Genomic DNA, 15,177 nt, shown 5'->3' with positions numbered 1-15,177 from the left:
AAAATTAACAACTACTTATTCCAATCACTAAAAGTGGATGACCAGACATTATGGACCTCCTGATATGATGCAACAGGAAGGACCATTAGGAAGTGTTCCTGAAAAAAAAAAAGTTTTAAGAATAAGTCAACCACCACCAGGAAACAATTAACCAAATTCAGAATATGGGAAATTCTATATAACAAATGAACTAGTTTTGTAAATAAACAAATGGCATTTAAAAAAAGAAAGGGGTCTTTCTTTAAAAATTAAAAGATACTTTAAAAAACTGAAACAAGACCAAAAATATGCAATGTATAGACTCTGTGTGGATACTGATTTAAGCGAATTAACTATAAAAAGTTTTAAGCACCTGGCAAACTTTGAACATGGAGTAGACATAAGATATTAAGGAACATTGTTAGGTATGATAATGACATTGTAGTTTATTTTTAAAGTCATTGAGATTTATAATAAAGTATCCAGGGATGAAATAATATTATGTATGTTTGGGATTTGCTTTAAAATACTTCAGCTAAAGAGAGAGTTACACTAGGAGCAGTGGTTCACAGCCTGTAATCCCAGTCTTTGGGAGGCCAAGGTGGGTGGATCGCTTAAGTTCAGGAGTTCAAGACCAGCCTGGGCAACACAGCGATACCCCATCTCTACAAAAATACAAAAATGAGGTGGATGTGGTGGTGCACACCTGTAGTCCCAGCTACTCGAGAGGCTGAGGTGAGAGGATGATTTGAGCCCAGCAGGCCGCAGTGAGCTGAGATTGCGCTACTACATTCCAGCCTGGGCCACAGAGCATGACTCTGCCTCAAAAAAAAAAAAAAAAGAGAGAAAGAGAGAGTTAAATAAAACAAGATTAGTAAATTGTTGGTCATTATTAAAGCTGGGTGATTTATAGGTTAATTATACTATTTTATTTGTATATATGGTACTGGAACTCTTCCATAATTTTCCATAATAAGAAGTTGTGTTTTTATTTAAAGCTAAGGTTTCCAAGCACTTGGGAGCTTAAAAAAAGAATTTTTAAAAAGTTAAAGCTATCTTTTCCCCCAACTTATATATGGAGAGAAGGCCTTGAATAGATACAGCCTCACATAATCCAAGACATTTCAAACTTTCAAACCAGAAAGTCCTTAATGTTCCACAGAACCCTTTTAGGGGTAACACACAAATATGTGTTAAATGGCTGTTTTTTTCCCCCAATATATTCAAGGTTCATGCATTACATTTGCCAATCTAGAATGTTCCCCCAATTATCTCCCTCCACCTACCACTTTGCTCTGTTCTTCAGGACACTGACTCATTTAAGGAGTCCTGGCAAGGCATGGTGACTTATACCTATAATCCGAGTGCTTTGAAAGGCCAAAGTGGAAGGATAACTTGAGACCAGGAGTTTGAAATAAGCCTGGACAACACAGTTGAGACCGTATGTCTACCAAAAAGTTAAAAATTATCTGAGCGTGGGTCATGGCACATGCCTATAGTCCCAGCTCCTTGGGAGGCAGAGGCAGGAAGATCACTGGAGCTGAAGAGCTTGAGGTTATAGTGAGCTATGATCTTTGCACTCCAGCCTGGGCAACAGAGCAAGACCCTGTCTCAGGGGGGAGAAAAAAAAAGAGTCCTGTCCAGTTGTCCCACACATAATGCACCACATTCTAGATGTGGTTAGATTCAGATCAAAGACTTCTAGCAAGAACACACGCAAGTCTTGCTATGCAACTCCCTAAGAGCATCACATTAAGAAGTATATAATATTGGACCACCACACCACTGGACATGTCAACCTCAACCACTCAGTAAATGTGGTCACCAATAGATCACTCTACTTTCAAGGCATATTTTTTTCTTTATAATTAATAACATGTGGGCCGGGTGCGGTGGCTTATGCCTCTTATCCCAGCACTTTGGGAGGCTGAGGTGGGCAGATCACGAGGTCAGGAGTTCGAGACCAGGCTGGCTAACATGGTGAAACCCCGTCTCTACTAAAACTACAGAAATTATCCAGGCATGGTGGTGCCTGCCTGCAATCCCAGCTATTTGGGAGGCTGAGGCAGAAGAATTGCTTTAACCCAGAAGGCGGAGGTTGCAGTGAGCCGAGATCACGCCACTGCATCCAGCCTGGGTGACACAGCAAGACTATGACTTGAAAAAAAATAAAATGTGGAGTACTAATTTGAGACTACATGAGTATTTTTGTTCTCCAACAATCTTCCTCCTAATGGTTTTAGATTCATTAATAATCTTTGCCTAATTCATACATTGATGATAACAAAATAGTGATCTTTATTTTTATTTTTGTAGAGTCAGGGTCTTGTTTTGTTGCCCAAGGTGGTCTTGAACTCCTGGGCTCAAGGGATCTGCCCGCTCAGCCTCCTGAAGTGCTGAGATTACAGGCATCAGCCACTGCACCCAGCCAAAATACTGATTTTTAAAATTTCATTATTCCTTCCACATTTATTCATTAACATTCTTGTTTTTCTGAAAAAAATCATTTTCACTTTTTTCCCTGTCTTGCTCTTTTTGTTTTTCTTTAAGTCTCCATAGACTCACGAATTTTTGTTTTTCAATTCACTGTGCTATAATCTGTTACCATCATTATTCTTGTTGATTCTCAAATTCTCTCCAATTTGGCCTTTGGGAGCCTCTTCAAATCTGCTCGTATGTCCTTCTGACATTACCTCCTCAGCCTTTGAGTACTTCCTCACTTGACAGATGTCAGTCACTACTCCAAGGAGCACTCAACTCTTTTAGTAAGCAGTGGTATTTAGGATCCCAAACCTGGATGCCAGGTGTGCTCACTGCTACCAGGATACCATTTTAACAGATTGCCTTTAATCTCTTCACCACTGCACGCATCACATTTTTCTTTACAGGTTGGGAAAATATTCCAGGAGTATAGTTAATTCCAAGCTTGTGATTTTAAGGTTCATTAGATGTAGATGTCATTTCTCTTTGCATCCTCACTTTCTGCTTGTCTTATAATACTGCTAAGATTTATGCAATATATGATTCAAGATCACAACTGCTTGTTCATATAATACAATTAAAAATATTTTACCCTATTCACATCTTGCACTGTATGCTTACTGTTATGTGAATATATATAAACATTCATATAGATGTTTCATGTGACTATATACATATATAGATACACAAGTTTTCCTTATTAACAGTCATAGATAGCTCAGAAAATATAAGTAATTAAAAATGCATCAGTTTTGGGAGAAAATTCTGACATAAGCTATGACATATGCTAAGTGAAATAAGCCAGTCACAAAAAGACAAACACTTTATGATTCCACTTATATGACGTACCTAGAGGAACCAAATTCATAGAAACAGAAAATAGAATGGTGGTTGCCAGGGGCTGAGGTAAAGGAAGAATGAGAAAAGTGGGAAATTGTTATTGAATGAGTATAGAGTGTTAGTTTTGCAAGATGAAAAGTGTTCTGAAGACTGATTGCATAACAATGTAAATGTACTTAACACTACTAAATGGTACACTTAAAATGGTTAAGATGGTAAATTTTATGTTATGTGTATTTTAACACAATTAAAAATTTTAATGCATTTATATAAAATACAGTTTTAACAATGAAAAGACAAATAACCCAATTAAGAAATGGTCAAGAGGCCAGGTATGGTGGCTGGTGCTTGTAATCCCAGCACTTTGAGAGGTACAGGCAGGAGGATTGCTTGAGCTCAGGAGTTTGAGACCAGCCTGGGCGACATAGCAAGACCCTGTCTTTAAAAAAATTTTTTTGGCCGGGCGCCGTGGCTCACGCCTGTAATCCCAACACTTTGGGAGGCTGAGGTGGGCGGATCACGAGGTCAGGAGTTCAAGACCAGCCTGGCCAACACGGTGAAACCTTGTCTCTACTAAAAATACAAAAATTAGCCAGGTGTGGTGGTGCATGCCTGTAATCCTAGCTACTCAGGAGGCTGAGGCAGGAGAATTGCTTGAACCTGGGAGGTGGAGGTTGCAGTGAGCTGAGATGGCACCACTGCACTCCAGCCCGGGTGACAGAGCGAGACTCTGTCTCAGAAAAAAAAACAAAGTTTTAATTATCTAAACAAACAAACAAACAAACAAACAAAAAACAAGAAAGGGGTAAGAGACTGAATAAATGTTTCTCCAAAGAAGATACAGAAATGGCCAAAACGCACATGAAAAGACGCTCAACATCACTCATCATTAGGGAAATGCAAATCAAAACCACAATGAGACACCACTTCATAGTCACTAGGATGGATAAAATTCTTTTAAAAAAAGAAAATAACAAATGTTAACAAGGAAGCAGAGAAACTGGAACCCTCATACATTGCTAGTAGGACTGTAAAATGGTGCAGCTGCTTTGAAAAACGGTTTGGCCATTCCACAAAATGTTAAACATAGAGTTTTCATATATGATCTGGTAATTCCACTCCTAGGTAAATACTTGAGAGAAATGAAAACACACAAAAATGTGTACACAAATGTTCACGGCAGCATTATTTAGAATAGCCAAACACTGGAAACAATCCAAATGTCCCTCAACAGTTAATAGATAAATGTTGTATATCCATACAATCGGATATTATTCAGTCATAAAAAGGAGAGAAGTACTGATTCACACTACAACAGGGATACATCTTGAAAACATTATGCTAAATTTAAAAAGTCAGTCATAAAAGGCAACATATTATATGATTCTATTTATATGAAATGTCTAGAATAGGCAAATCTATAGAAACAAATAATAGATTAGTAGTTGCCAGGACCTGAGCAGAGCAGGGGTTGGGATCTGACTGCTAATGGGTATAAGGAAGGTTTCTTTCTGCAGTGATGAAAACCTCATATTAGAGAGTGCTGATGTTTGTGTAACTCTGAATAAACTAAAAACTGCAGAATTCTACACTTTAAAGGGATGAATTCTACAGTATAAGAATTATATCTTTTTTTTTTTTTTTTACAGGGTCTTGATCTGTCACTCAGGCAGGGGTGTAGTGGTGTGATCATGACTCACTGCAGCCTCCATCTCCCAGGCTCAAGCAATCCTTCCACCTCAGTCTGCAGAATAGCTGGGACCACAGGCACGTACTATCACACCCAGCTAAATGTTTTTTATTTTTTGTAGAGATGGGATCTCACCATGTGGCCCAGGCTGGTCTCAAACTCCTGGGCTCAAGTGATCCTCTGGCCTCGGCCTCCCAAAGTGCTGGGATTACAGGCTCAAGGTACTGTGCCTAGCCAAGAATTGTATCTTAATAAAGCTGTTTTGTATTGTTGTTTTAAAATGCATCTTTTGCCATGAAGTAACTGCTATGCTTTGTTCAGCAATGAACTGGACACCCAGACCAAACTTCAGGGGAAAGAAAAAAATCACAAAGTATTTCCCTTAATACCTGAAAGCATACCACTCCAGTCAATTTCCCAACCATGCTAGATACTGGTTCTCCAAAATGACTTTTAGCATTCATACTTCTTTTTTTTTCTGAGTCAGAGTTTTGATCTTTTGCCCAGGCTGGAGTGAAGTGGTGCGATCTTGGCTCACTGCAACCTGCACCCTCCCCAGGTCCAAGTGATTTTCTTGTCTCAGCCTCCTGAGTAGCTGGGATTATAGGCGCCTGCCACCACACATGGCTAATTTTTGTATTTTTAGTAGAGACGGGATATTGCCATGTTGGCCAGGCTGGTCTCGAACTCCTGACCTCAGGTGACCCACCTGCCTCGGCCTCCCAAAGTGCTAAGGTTACAGGCGTGAGCCACCCCGCCCAGTCACATTCATGCTTCTATATAAATCTTTCATTTAGGTAGTGTTGTGGCACAAATCAGAGACGGGAGAGACTGAGCACAGTTCAGGAGAGTGTCTAATTATTAAGGTGATCACTGGCTCAGTCGGACTAGGGTCCAGAAAGTCTGATCTCTGAACAAAGGGATCAATCACCTTTTAAGCAGTTTGTGGCGGGAGTTAGGGAGTTACGTGCTACAGGAAGGGTACTTGCAGAAGCGAGATCAAAGGCAGTTAATTACTCTTTTACATTTGTTACACCATACGTTTTACATCCTTGGGAATACATGCTTTTGTAGCAATTGCTTATCAACTTTGTGACTTTACAGCCGAGCTAGGGAGGGAAGCAAGAACTCGCTGTGCCTCAAGGAATGTGAAACGATGGAACACAGATAAGCCTCTCTGCGCACAGAGGAGGGATAAGCAGTTAATATTCTCTCTCAACCTGGCCCCGCACCAGAGCGGGGGGGGGGGGGGCTATATTACGTTCTACCTTCAAGAAAAAGAATAAATTTTTCTATCATTATACTTATAAAATTCATTAATTCCCCCTTCAGTAGTAGTTCAAACTGTTTGCAGATTATCTTAAGACTATAACTTTTCTTTTTAATCACTTATTGAATAAGTAATATACAAAAAAGTCATTCCTAATCTATAGTTTAAAGAAAAAAGAAAGCCAGGCCCAGTGGCTCACACCTGTAATGCTAACACTTTGGGAGGCTGAGGTGGGAGGATCGCTTGAGCTCCAGGGTTCAGAACTAGCTTGGGCAACACAGTGAGTCCTCATCTCTACAGAAAATGTTTTTAAAAAGTAAAGGGTGGTGGTATGTGCCTATAGTCCCAGCTACTCAGGAGGCTAAGGTGGGAGGATCTTTTAAGCTCAGCAGGTCTCGGCTGCAGTGTGCCATCATCATGCTTCTGTACTCCAGCCTGGGCAACAAAGCAACACCCTGTCTCAAAAAAAACAAAAATTAAAAAATTAAGGGCTAGACGCAGTGGCTCAGGCCTGTAATCCCAGCACTTTGGGAGGCCAAGGAGGGTGGATCGCTTGAGGTCAGGAGTTTGAGACCAGCCTGGCCAACACGGTGAAATCCCATCTCTACTAAAAATACAAAAATTAGCCGGGTGTGGTGGTGCACACTTGTAATCCTAGCTACTCAGGAGGCTGAAGCAGCAGAACTGCTTGAACCTGGGAGGCAAAAGTTTCACTAAGCTGAGACTGTGCCACTGCACTCCAGCCTGGGCGACAGAGAGAGACTCCATCTCAAAAATAATAATAATAAATTAAAATGTTAAAAAAAATTAAGCAAAAGGAATAAAGAAATTGATAACACGCCAGACACAGTGGCTCAAGCTTATAATCCCAGCACTTTGGGAGGCCGAGTCAGGCAGATCACTTGAGGCCAGGAGTTCAAGACCAGCCTGGCCAACGTGATGAAACCCTGTCTCTACTAAAAATACAAAAATTAGCCAGGCTTGGTGGTGTACATCTGTAATCCCAGCTATCTGAGAGGCTGAGGCAGGAGAATCACTTGAATCTGGGAGGCAGAGGTTGCAGTAAGCCAAGATCACCCCACTGCACTCCAGCCTGGGCAACAGAGTGAGACTTTGTGGAAAAAAAAAAAAAAAAAAAAGAAGAAAAAAGGAAAGAAGGAAGGAAGGAGAAAAAGAAAGAAAGAAAAGAAAGAGAAAGGACAAAGAAAGAAAGTCAAAGAAAGCAAAGAAAGAAAAGAAAGGAAGGAAGGAATTGATAACAGATCAAGGACACAGAGTGAAAATCAGATCTCAATTCCACCCATATATCCTAAATAAGCTAATTCCTATCTTAGAAGAAATTATTTTTAGTTTTCATTCCCAAAGAAAAACATATGTGTGCATGTATGTGTGCATATGTGATTTTCATACATTACAGAATATTCTAAATACCCTTTGGGACTCAACTTTTATACTGTTTCATTCTTATTTTTCCCACCCAAAAAACCACCTGTAAGTATTATACTGTATCTCTTGAAGACTTTGTCATATTTGTACTTGCAGAGTTCTTTTCATTTAACAGTTTCACAATACTCCACAACATGGAGGTTAAGATGGTCCCTGACTTAACAGTGGTTCAACATATGATTTCTCGACTTTATGATGATGTGAAAATTATACACGTTCTGTACAAATTGTACTTCAAGTACCCATACGTGCATTCTATTTTCCACTTTCAGTACAATATTCAATAAATTACATGTGATATTCACCATTTTATTATAAAACAGACTTTGTGTTAGTTGATTTTGCCCAACTGTAGGCTAACGTAAGTGTTCTGAGCACATTTAAGGTAGGCAAGGCTAAGCTATGAAGTTTGGTAGGCTAAGTATATTAAATGCATTTTAGAGTTACAGTATTTCCAACTTATGATGGGTTTATCAGGACATACCCCCATGTAAGTCAAGGAGCATCTGTACTGTAATTTATTAACCATCCACCATTTGTGGACATTGCTTTTTGTAATTATAATAAATAAGATGTCAATAAATAACTTTAGTTAAGTCACTCTGCACTCATGTATATATTATGGGATAAATATCTTGAAATAAAACTGGGAAATCTAAGTTATATTTATTTCACATTTCGATAGATACTGCCAAATTGTCTTCCAAAAACATTCAATGTACTCTCCCACACAAAAAAAGTATGTGACTGCCAGTTTTCCATTTCCAATAAAAAGTATCAAATTTTTTAATCTCTAACAATCTGATAGGTGAAAACTGGTACCTCATTATAGTGCTAATTTGCAGTTTACTAAGTATAAGTGAAGATGAGGCTGGGCATGGTGGCTTACGCCTGTAATCCAGCATTTTAGAAGGCCAAAGCAAGAGGATCACTAGAGCCCAGGAGTTCACGACCAACCTGGGGTAACAAAGTGAAGCCCTGTCTCTACAAAAAAAAATTTTAATGGCCAGGCACAGTGGCTCACACCTGTAATCCCAGCACTCTGGGAGGCCAAGGCAGGTGGATCACTTGAGGTCAGGAGATCACTTGAGGTCAGGAGGTCAGGTCAGGAGACAAGCCTGGCCAACATGGCGAAACCCCATCTCTACTAAAAATACAAAAATTAGCCAGGCATGGTAGTGCACACCTGTAATCCCAGCTACGAGGAAGGCTGAGTAAGGCATGCGAATTGCTTGAATCCAGGAGGCGGAGGTTGCAGTAAGCCGAGATCACGCCACTGCACTCCAGCCTGGGCCACAGAGCAAGACTCCGTCTCAAACAGCTACTCGGTAGGCTGAGGCAGGAGAATGGCATGAACCCAGGAGGCACAGCTTGCAGTGAGCCGAGATCATGCCACTGCACTCCAGCCTGGGCAACAGAGCAAGACTCTGCCTCAAAAAAAAAAAAATTTAAATACGTGAAGATGACATCTTTTCATTTGTTTAAATGTCAATGTCATTTGTATTTTTGTTCAATGAACTATCTTAGCCTTTTCTTTTTTGAGACAGAGTTTCACTCTTGCTGCCCAGGCTGGAGGGCAATGGCGCAATTTCAGCTCAACGCAACCTCTGCCTCCCGGGTTCAAGCGATTCTCCTGCCTCAGCCTCCCAAGTAGCTGGGATTACAGGCATGCGCCACCACGCCCAGCTAATTTTGTATTTTTAGTAGAGACAGGGTTTCTCCATGTTGGTGAGGCTGGTCTCAAACTCCCAACCTCTGGTGATTCACCCACTTTGGCCTCCCAAAGTGCTGGGATTACAGATGTGAGCCACCACGCCCGGCCACGATGAACTATCAATCCTGTCCTTTACATATTTTCTTTTGGGCTTACTGGTCTTCTACTTATTAACAGGATACACACAAACACAAATGTATGCATACATGTCTACATATTGAAATTTTCCCTTGCTGTCATATGTATTACAATATTTCCCTCAATCGTTAATTATCATTATTGAGATGAGGGTCTCTGTCAACCAGGCTGGAGTGCAGTAGCACAATCATGGCTCACTGCAGCCTCAAATTCCTGGACTCAGACAATCCTTCTGCCTTGGCCTCCCTTGTAGCTAGGACTACAGGAACATTGCCACCACACCCAACTAATTTTTAAAATTTTTTGTAGAGACAGAGTCTTGCTTTGTTGCCCAGGCTGGTCTCAAACTCCTGGCTTCTAGCAATATTCCTGCCTCGGCCTCCCAAAGTGTTGAGATTACACAGGTGTAAGCCACCACACACAGCCAATTTTTCCTCTTTAATTTTTGCTTATACCATTTTTTCTCCGCAAAAATCCTAGATATGTAAGTTTCAAAATGTATCAGGTTTTTTTAATGGCTTCTGTGTTTTCTGTCATGTTTCAAAAAGACATTACTATTCAATTTTTATAAATGTCTGCTTTTTTCTTCTAGTACAATTATCAATTTGCTATAAATACATATAGAATTTATTTTAGTATTAAGTTTAAATAAGAGCTTCTCCAACCCAAAATACTTGCAGAGAATCAGAAAAGTTATTGTTCTGGCCAGGCGCAGTGGCTCATGCCTATAATCCCAGCATTTTGGGAGGCAAAGGCGAGTGGATCACCTGAGGTCAGGAGTTCAAAACCAGCCTGGCCAACAAGGTGAAACCCTGTCTTTACTAAAAATACAAAAAGTTAAGGCTGGGCGGGGTGGCTCACGCCTGTAATCCCAGCACTTTGGGAGGCCAAGGCGGGCGGATCACAAGGTGAGGAGATCGAGACCATCCTGGCTAACATGGTGAAACCCCGCCTCTACTAAAAAATACAAAAAACTAGCAGGGCATGGTGGCGGGCACCTGTAGTCCCAGCTACTCAGGAGGCTGAGGCAGGAGAATGGCGTGAACCCAGGAGGCGGAGCTTGCAGTAAGCCAAGATGGCGCCACTGCACTCCAGCCTGGGCCACAGGTGAGAGTCCGTCTCAAAAAAAAAAAAAAAAAAGTTAGCCAGGCGTGGTGGCGGGTGCCTGTAATCCCAGCTACTAGGGAGGCTGAGGCAAGAGAATTACTTGAACCTAGGAGGTGGAGGTTGCAGTGAGCAGAGATGACAACATTGCACTCCAGCCTGGGCACAAGAGCGAAACTCTGTCTCAAAAAAAAAAAAAAAAGGCTGGGCCCAGTGGCTCACACCTATAATCCCAGCACTTTGGGAGGCTGAGGCGGGTGGATCACAAGGTCAGGAGTTCAAGACCAGCCTGGCCAACATAGTGAAGCCCCGTCTCTACTAAAAATACAAAAAATAAGCTGAGTGTGGTGGCGGGCACCTGTAATGCTAGTTACTCAGGAGGCTGAGGCAGGAGAATCACTTGAACCCAGGAGGCGGAAGTTGCAGCAAGCCAAGATCGCGCCACTGCACACCAGCCTGGGCAACAGTGTGAGACTCCATCTCGAAAAAAAAAAAAAGAAAAAGAAAAGAAAAGCTATTGTTCTTTCCTACAAAATAAAACAAGAGTACTCATTCAAATACTGACATTTAAACCCTAAGAAAAGGTTGGGCACAGTGGCTCATGCCTGTAATCCTAGCACTTTAGGAGGCTGAGGTGGGAGGACTGCATGAGCCCGGGAGTCAAGGCTGCAGTGAGCTGTGATGATCATACCACTGCATTCCAGCCTGGGTGACAAGGTAAGAAGTTGTCTCAAAAAAAATAAAATAAAATAAAACCCAAGAAAATTCCCAACAGATTAAAACTGCTAGATCACTCAAAGTAAGTCCTTCTCAAGGAGCTATGCAGCTTAATGGCTCTTATACTTAACTACTCCCTAATGAATTTTCCACATAAAATGTGAAATAATATTCAACTTGAGATTTCTATAAAATGTCCATTCTACTATTTAAAATATTATCTCCATTAATTAACTCTCTACTAAATAACCTTTTATGTTCAATTTTTACATGTCACAGATACTGACAACCACCAAAAACTTTAATATGCCAGTTTCTACCTTAAAAAGCTCCTTCTGGGCCAAGCGCGGTGGCTCACGCCTGTAATCCCAGCACTTTGGGAGGCCAAGGCAGGCGGATCATGAGGTCAGGAGATCGAGACCATCCTGGCTAAGACCGTGAAACCCCGTCTCTACTAAAATTATAAAAAATTAGCCGGGCATCGTGGTGGGCACCTGTAGTCCCAGCTCCTGGGGATCATGAGGTCAGGAGATCGAGACCATCCTGGCTAAGACCGTGAAACCCCGTCTCTACTAAAATTATAAAAAATTAGCCGGGCATCGTGGTGGGCACCTGTAGTCCCAGCTCCTGGGGAGGCTGAGGCAGGAGAATGGCATGAACCCGGAAGTAGGAGGTTGCAGTGAGCCGAGATTGTGCCACTGCACTCTAGCCTGGGCGACAGAGCGAGACTCCATCTCAAAAACAAAACAAAACTCCTTCTACAGACCCTGTATTAAGAATAAGATGTTCAAAAAAGAAAATGATGTTCATTACCAATTCACATAACTCATAGATGATAAATTGATACAACTAAAAATTTAAAACTTTCTTTAAATCTTTTTTACTAAAGAAAATGATTATAGAGAAAAATGTAATCCATTTGTAACCAAGTGAACAAACTTAACTTACCATGTGTGGAGCACTGATTGTTGCTTGGAAACCTGCAAAAGAAGAAGAGAACTACTGATACAGTCAGCTGTAAAAATATACTATTTCACATAATTTCTTTTCTACCATCCATACGTTATTTTTCACAATAATTCTTTTTTTTTTTTTTTTTTCTGAGACGGAGTCTCACTGTGTCACCCAGGCTAGAGTGCTGTGGCACGATCTTGGCTCACTGCAAGCTCCGCCTCCCAGGTTCACGTCATTCTACTGCCTCAGCCTCCCAAGTAGCTGGGACTACAGGTGCCCGCCACCATGCCCGGCTAATTTTTTGTACTTTTAGTAGAGACAGGGTTTCACCATGTTAGCCAGGATGGTCTCGATCTCCTGACCTCGTGATCCACCCACCTCGGCCTCCCAAAGTGCTAGGATTACAGGCGTGAGCCACCACGCCCGGCTTTCACAATAATTCTTTTTTAGTTTTTATGATCTCAAGAAAATAAAACTTACTTCTATTAGAGTACTGTTCACCCAGCAGTTAAAATTAGAAAATATAATCATGCCAAAGGGTAACGTGCTCATCTAGTAAAACAGTCCCTCTAAAGTACGGCAGCTAAAAATTTCTTCTCCTGTAGAGTCAGCTAAGAAAGGAAGAATTTCAGTAAGTTGAGAGTTGATATATTTTTGGCTTGTTTTTCCTTCAGATTGTTTTTTAAAAATAAGTTTTCATATGTAATAGGTATACAAAGTCTGTGCAAAATTAAATTGCTTCATATTTCTGTCAACTTAAAAAAAAACTAGAATAACTGAAAAAGTAGCTTAAAAGACCAATAAAATACTTCATTTTATTCTTTATCTTATCATCTAATGTTAATTCACACAATCTTTTCGTGGTTCTTAACTTTTAGTTTCTTTTCTTCTGGTGTTGCTTTCTCAAAACTTATTTACCTGCTTCTTTCTGCCTCTGAAGCAAGTTTCACTGAGCGGTGGTAGCAGGTGCCTTCGGGGTTCAGAAGCTCCCCAGGATCTTCTCTGCTGACTGTTATAGTGCGTCAAAAGAAGACAGCATGGCAGCCGACTGACAGAATCCTGAGGCACTTCTAAGCCTCAAAGGCGCCCACTGCCAAGGCTCAGCAGTTCAGCAAAACCTGCTTCAGGAGAAGGAGTTAAATACAGGACTTTCTAAAAACAAACACAAGCCAAAAAAGCAGGGCAAATAAAGCAGAGAAGTCATTAATAACTTAAGCACACTTACTGATTTAAATATTGATTTAAAAAATTAATCCTAACCTGAAAACTAATCTTTAGTCAACACTAAGGCCCCTAAAGAAAACTCAGCACTCGGCTAATACTGTAAGTTTTCATTAAAAGTTTTTTTTTACGGCAGGGTGTGGTGGCTCATGCCTGTAATCCTAGTGCTTTGGGAGGCCAACACGGGTGGTTTGCCTGAGCTCAGGAGTTCCGAGACCAGCTTGGGCAACACGCTGAAACCCCGTCTCTACTAAAATACAAAAAATTAGCCAGGCGTGGTGGCATGCACCTGTAATCCCAGCTACTAGGGAGGTTAAGGCAGGAAAATTGCTTGAACCCAGGAGGTGAAGGTTGCAGTGAGCCAATATTGTGCCACTGCAATCCAGCCTGGATGATAGAATGAGACTCGGTCTCCAAACACAAAAGTTTTTTTCACTAAAATATTTTATTTCAAAAAATGTTTTTAATTCTTTATACATATTATATATTGTTCGAGAAAACAGAAAAACATACATAATTTTATTAAAATAGGTATGTTTGGGATTATGAAACTTGCTGAGTCATAAAATTCAAATTAAGAAGGTAATAATAGATAAATATCTGTGTCCCAGGCTTTTTCTACTTCTAAAAATCATAAAGTAAATGATGAAAACTATGATATTTTCAGAAATCTAAAGCTTACCTATTGATTGTGGAGAATCCATGTATGGGTTACATTTTGCATAGTGGGAGCGGTCTGTAGCCAGCATCACTTCAAATACTTTATCTGTCTTGATGATTCCATTTTCTGAAACAAATGAGGCAAATCTTTTCAGAAGAGAGAGACATGATCAGACATATTTTAGAATAATTACACCAGCTGTGCTATAGAGACTGAACTGGAAGAGAGAATGATTGGAAGTTGTTGTAATGGCCCAGGTAATGGCAACCTGGTTTGTTTTTTTTTTCTGAGACAGAGTCTCGCTCTGTCGCCCAGGCTGGAGTGCAGTGGCGCAATATCGGCTCACTGCAAGCTCTGCCTCCTGGGTTCACGCTATTCTCCTGCCTCAGCCTCCCGAGTAGCTGGGACTACAGGCGCCCGCCACCACGCCTGGCTAATTTTTTGTATTTTAGAAACAGGGTTTCACTGTGTTAGCCAGGATGGTCTCGATCTCCTGACCTTGTGATCTGCCCACCTCGGCCTCCCAAAGCACTGGGATTACAGGTGCGAGCCACTGCACCAGGCTTTTTTTTTTTTTTTGAGACGGAGTCTTGCTGTGTTGCCCAGGCTGGAGTGCAGTGGTGCGATCTCGGCTCACTGCAACCTCTGCCTCCCAGGTTCAAGCGATTCTCCTGCCTCAGCCTCCCAAGTAGCTGCGACTACAGGTGCATGCCACCACGCCCAGCTAATTTTTTGTATTTTTAGTAGGGACAGGGTTTCACTGTGTTAGCCAGGCTGGCCTTCATCTCCTGACCTCATGATCCACCCACCTCAGCCTCCCAAAGCTGGATTATAGGTGTGAGCCACCGTGCCCAGCCCAACCTGGTCTTTAGTAACAGCGAGGACACAGAAAACTAGAAGGATAATGAGTTTTATTTGGTAGGTAATATACACCTGACTGACTGGATTTGGGGGTGGGAGTG

The 15,177-nt window shown here is 41.2% G+C and overlaps 2 protein-coding genes across 3 annotated transcripts in view; one reads left to right on the top strand and one right to left on the bottom strand.

Annotated features, from left to right (window-relative positions):
* Positions 1-5,275, top strand: part of LRP11 (LDL receptor related protein 11) — an 82,295-nt gene extending 77,020 nt beyond the window's left edge. For both annotated transcript variants that reach the window (XM_063707948.1, XM_055390833.2), the window contains one exon: positions 4,950-5,275. In XM_063707948.1, the coding sequence (XP_063564018.1) occupies positions 4,950-4,957 (8 nt within the window). In that variant the 3' untranslated portion in view covers positions 4,958-5,275. The remainder of the gene's footprint in view (positions 1-4,949) is intronic.
* PCMT1 (protein-L-isoaspartate (D-aspartate) O-methyltransferase) overlaps positions 1-15,177 on the bottom strand; it is a 59,280-nt gene that overhangs the window by 24,057 nt on the left and 20,046 nt on the right. Inside the window, exons 2-3 of the mRNA XM_031012571.3 lie at positions 14,237-14,341; positions 12,328-12,359 (exon numbers count right to left, since the gene is read on the bottom strand). Of these exons, the coding sequence (XP_030868431.1) occupies positions 12,328-12,359; positions 14,237-14,341 (137 nt within the window). The remainder of the gene's footprint in view (positions 1-12,327; positions 12,360-14,236; positions 14,342-15,177) is intronic.

This window comes from Gorilla gorilla, chromosome 5 (assembly GCF_029281585.2).
Source record: "Gorilla gorilla gorilla isolate KB3781 chromosome 5, NHGRI_mGorGor1-v2.1_pri, whole genome shotgun sequence".
In the NCBI taxonomy this organism is placed as follows: Eukaryota; Metazoa; Chordata; class Mammalia; order Primates; family Hominidae; genus Gorilla; species Gorilla gorilla.
Note: the sequence above shows the minus strand (reverse complement) of the source record. Positions and strands in the feature narration are given on the sequence as shown.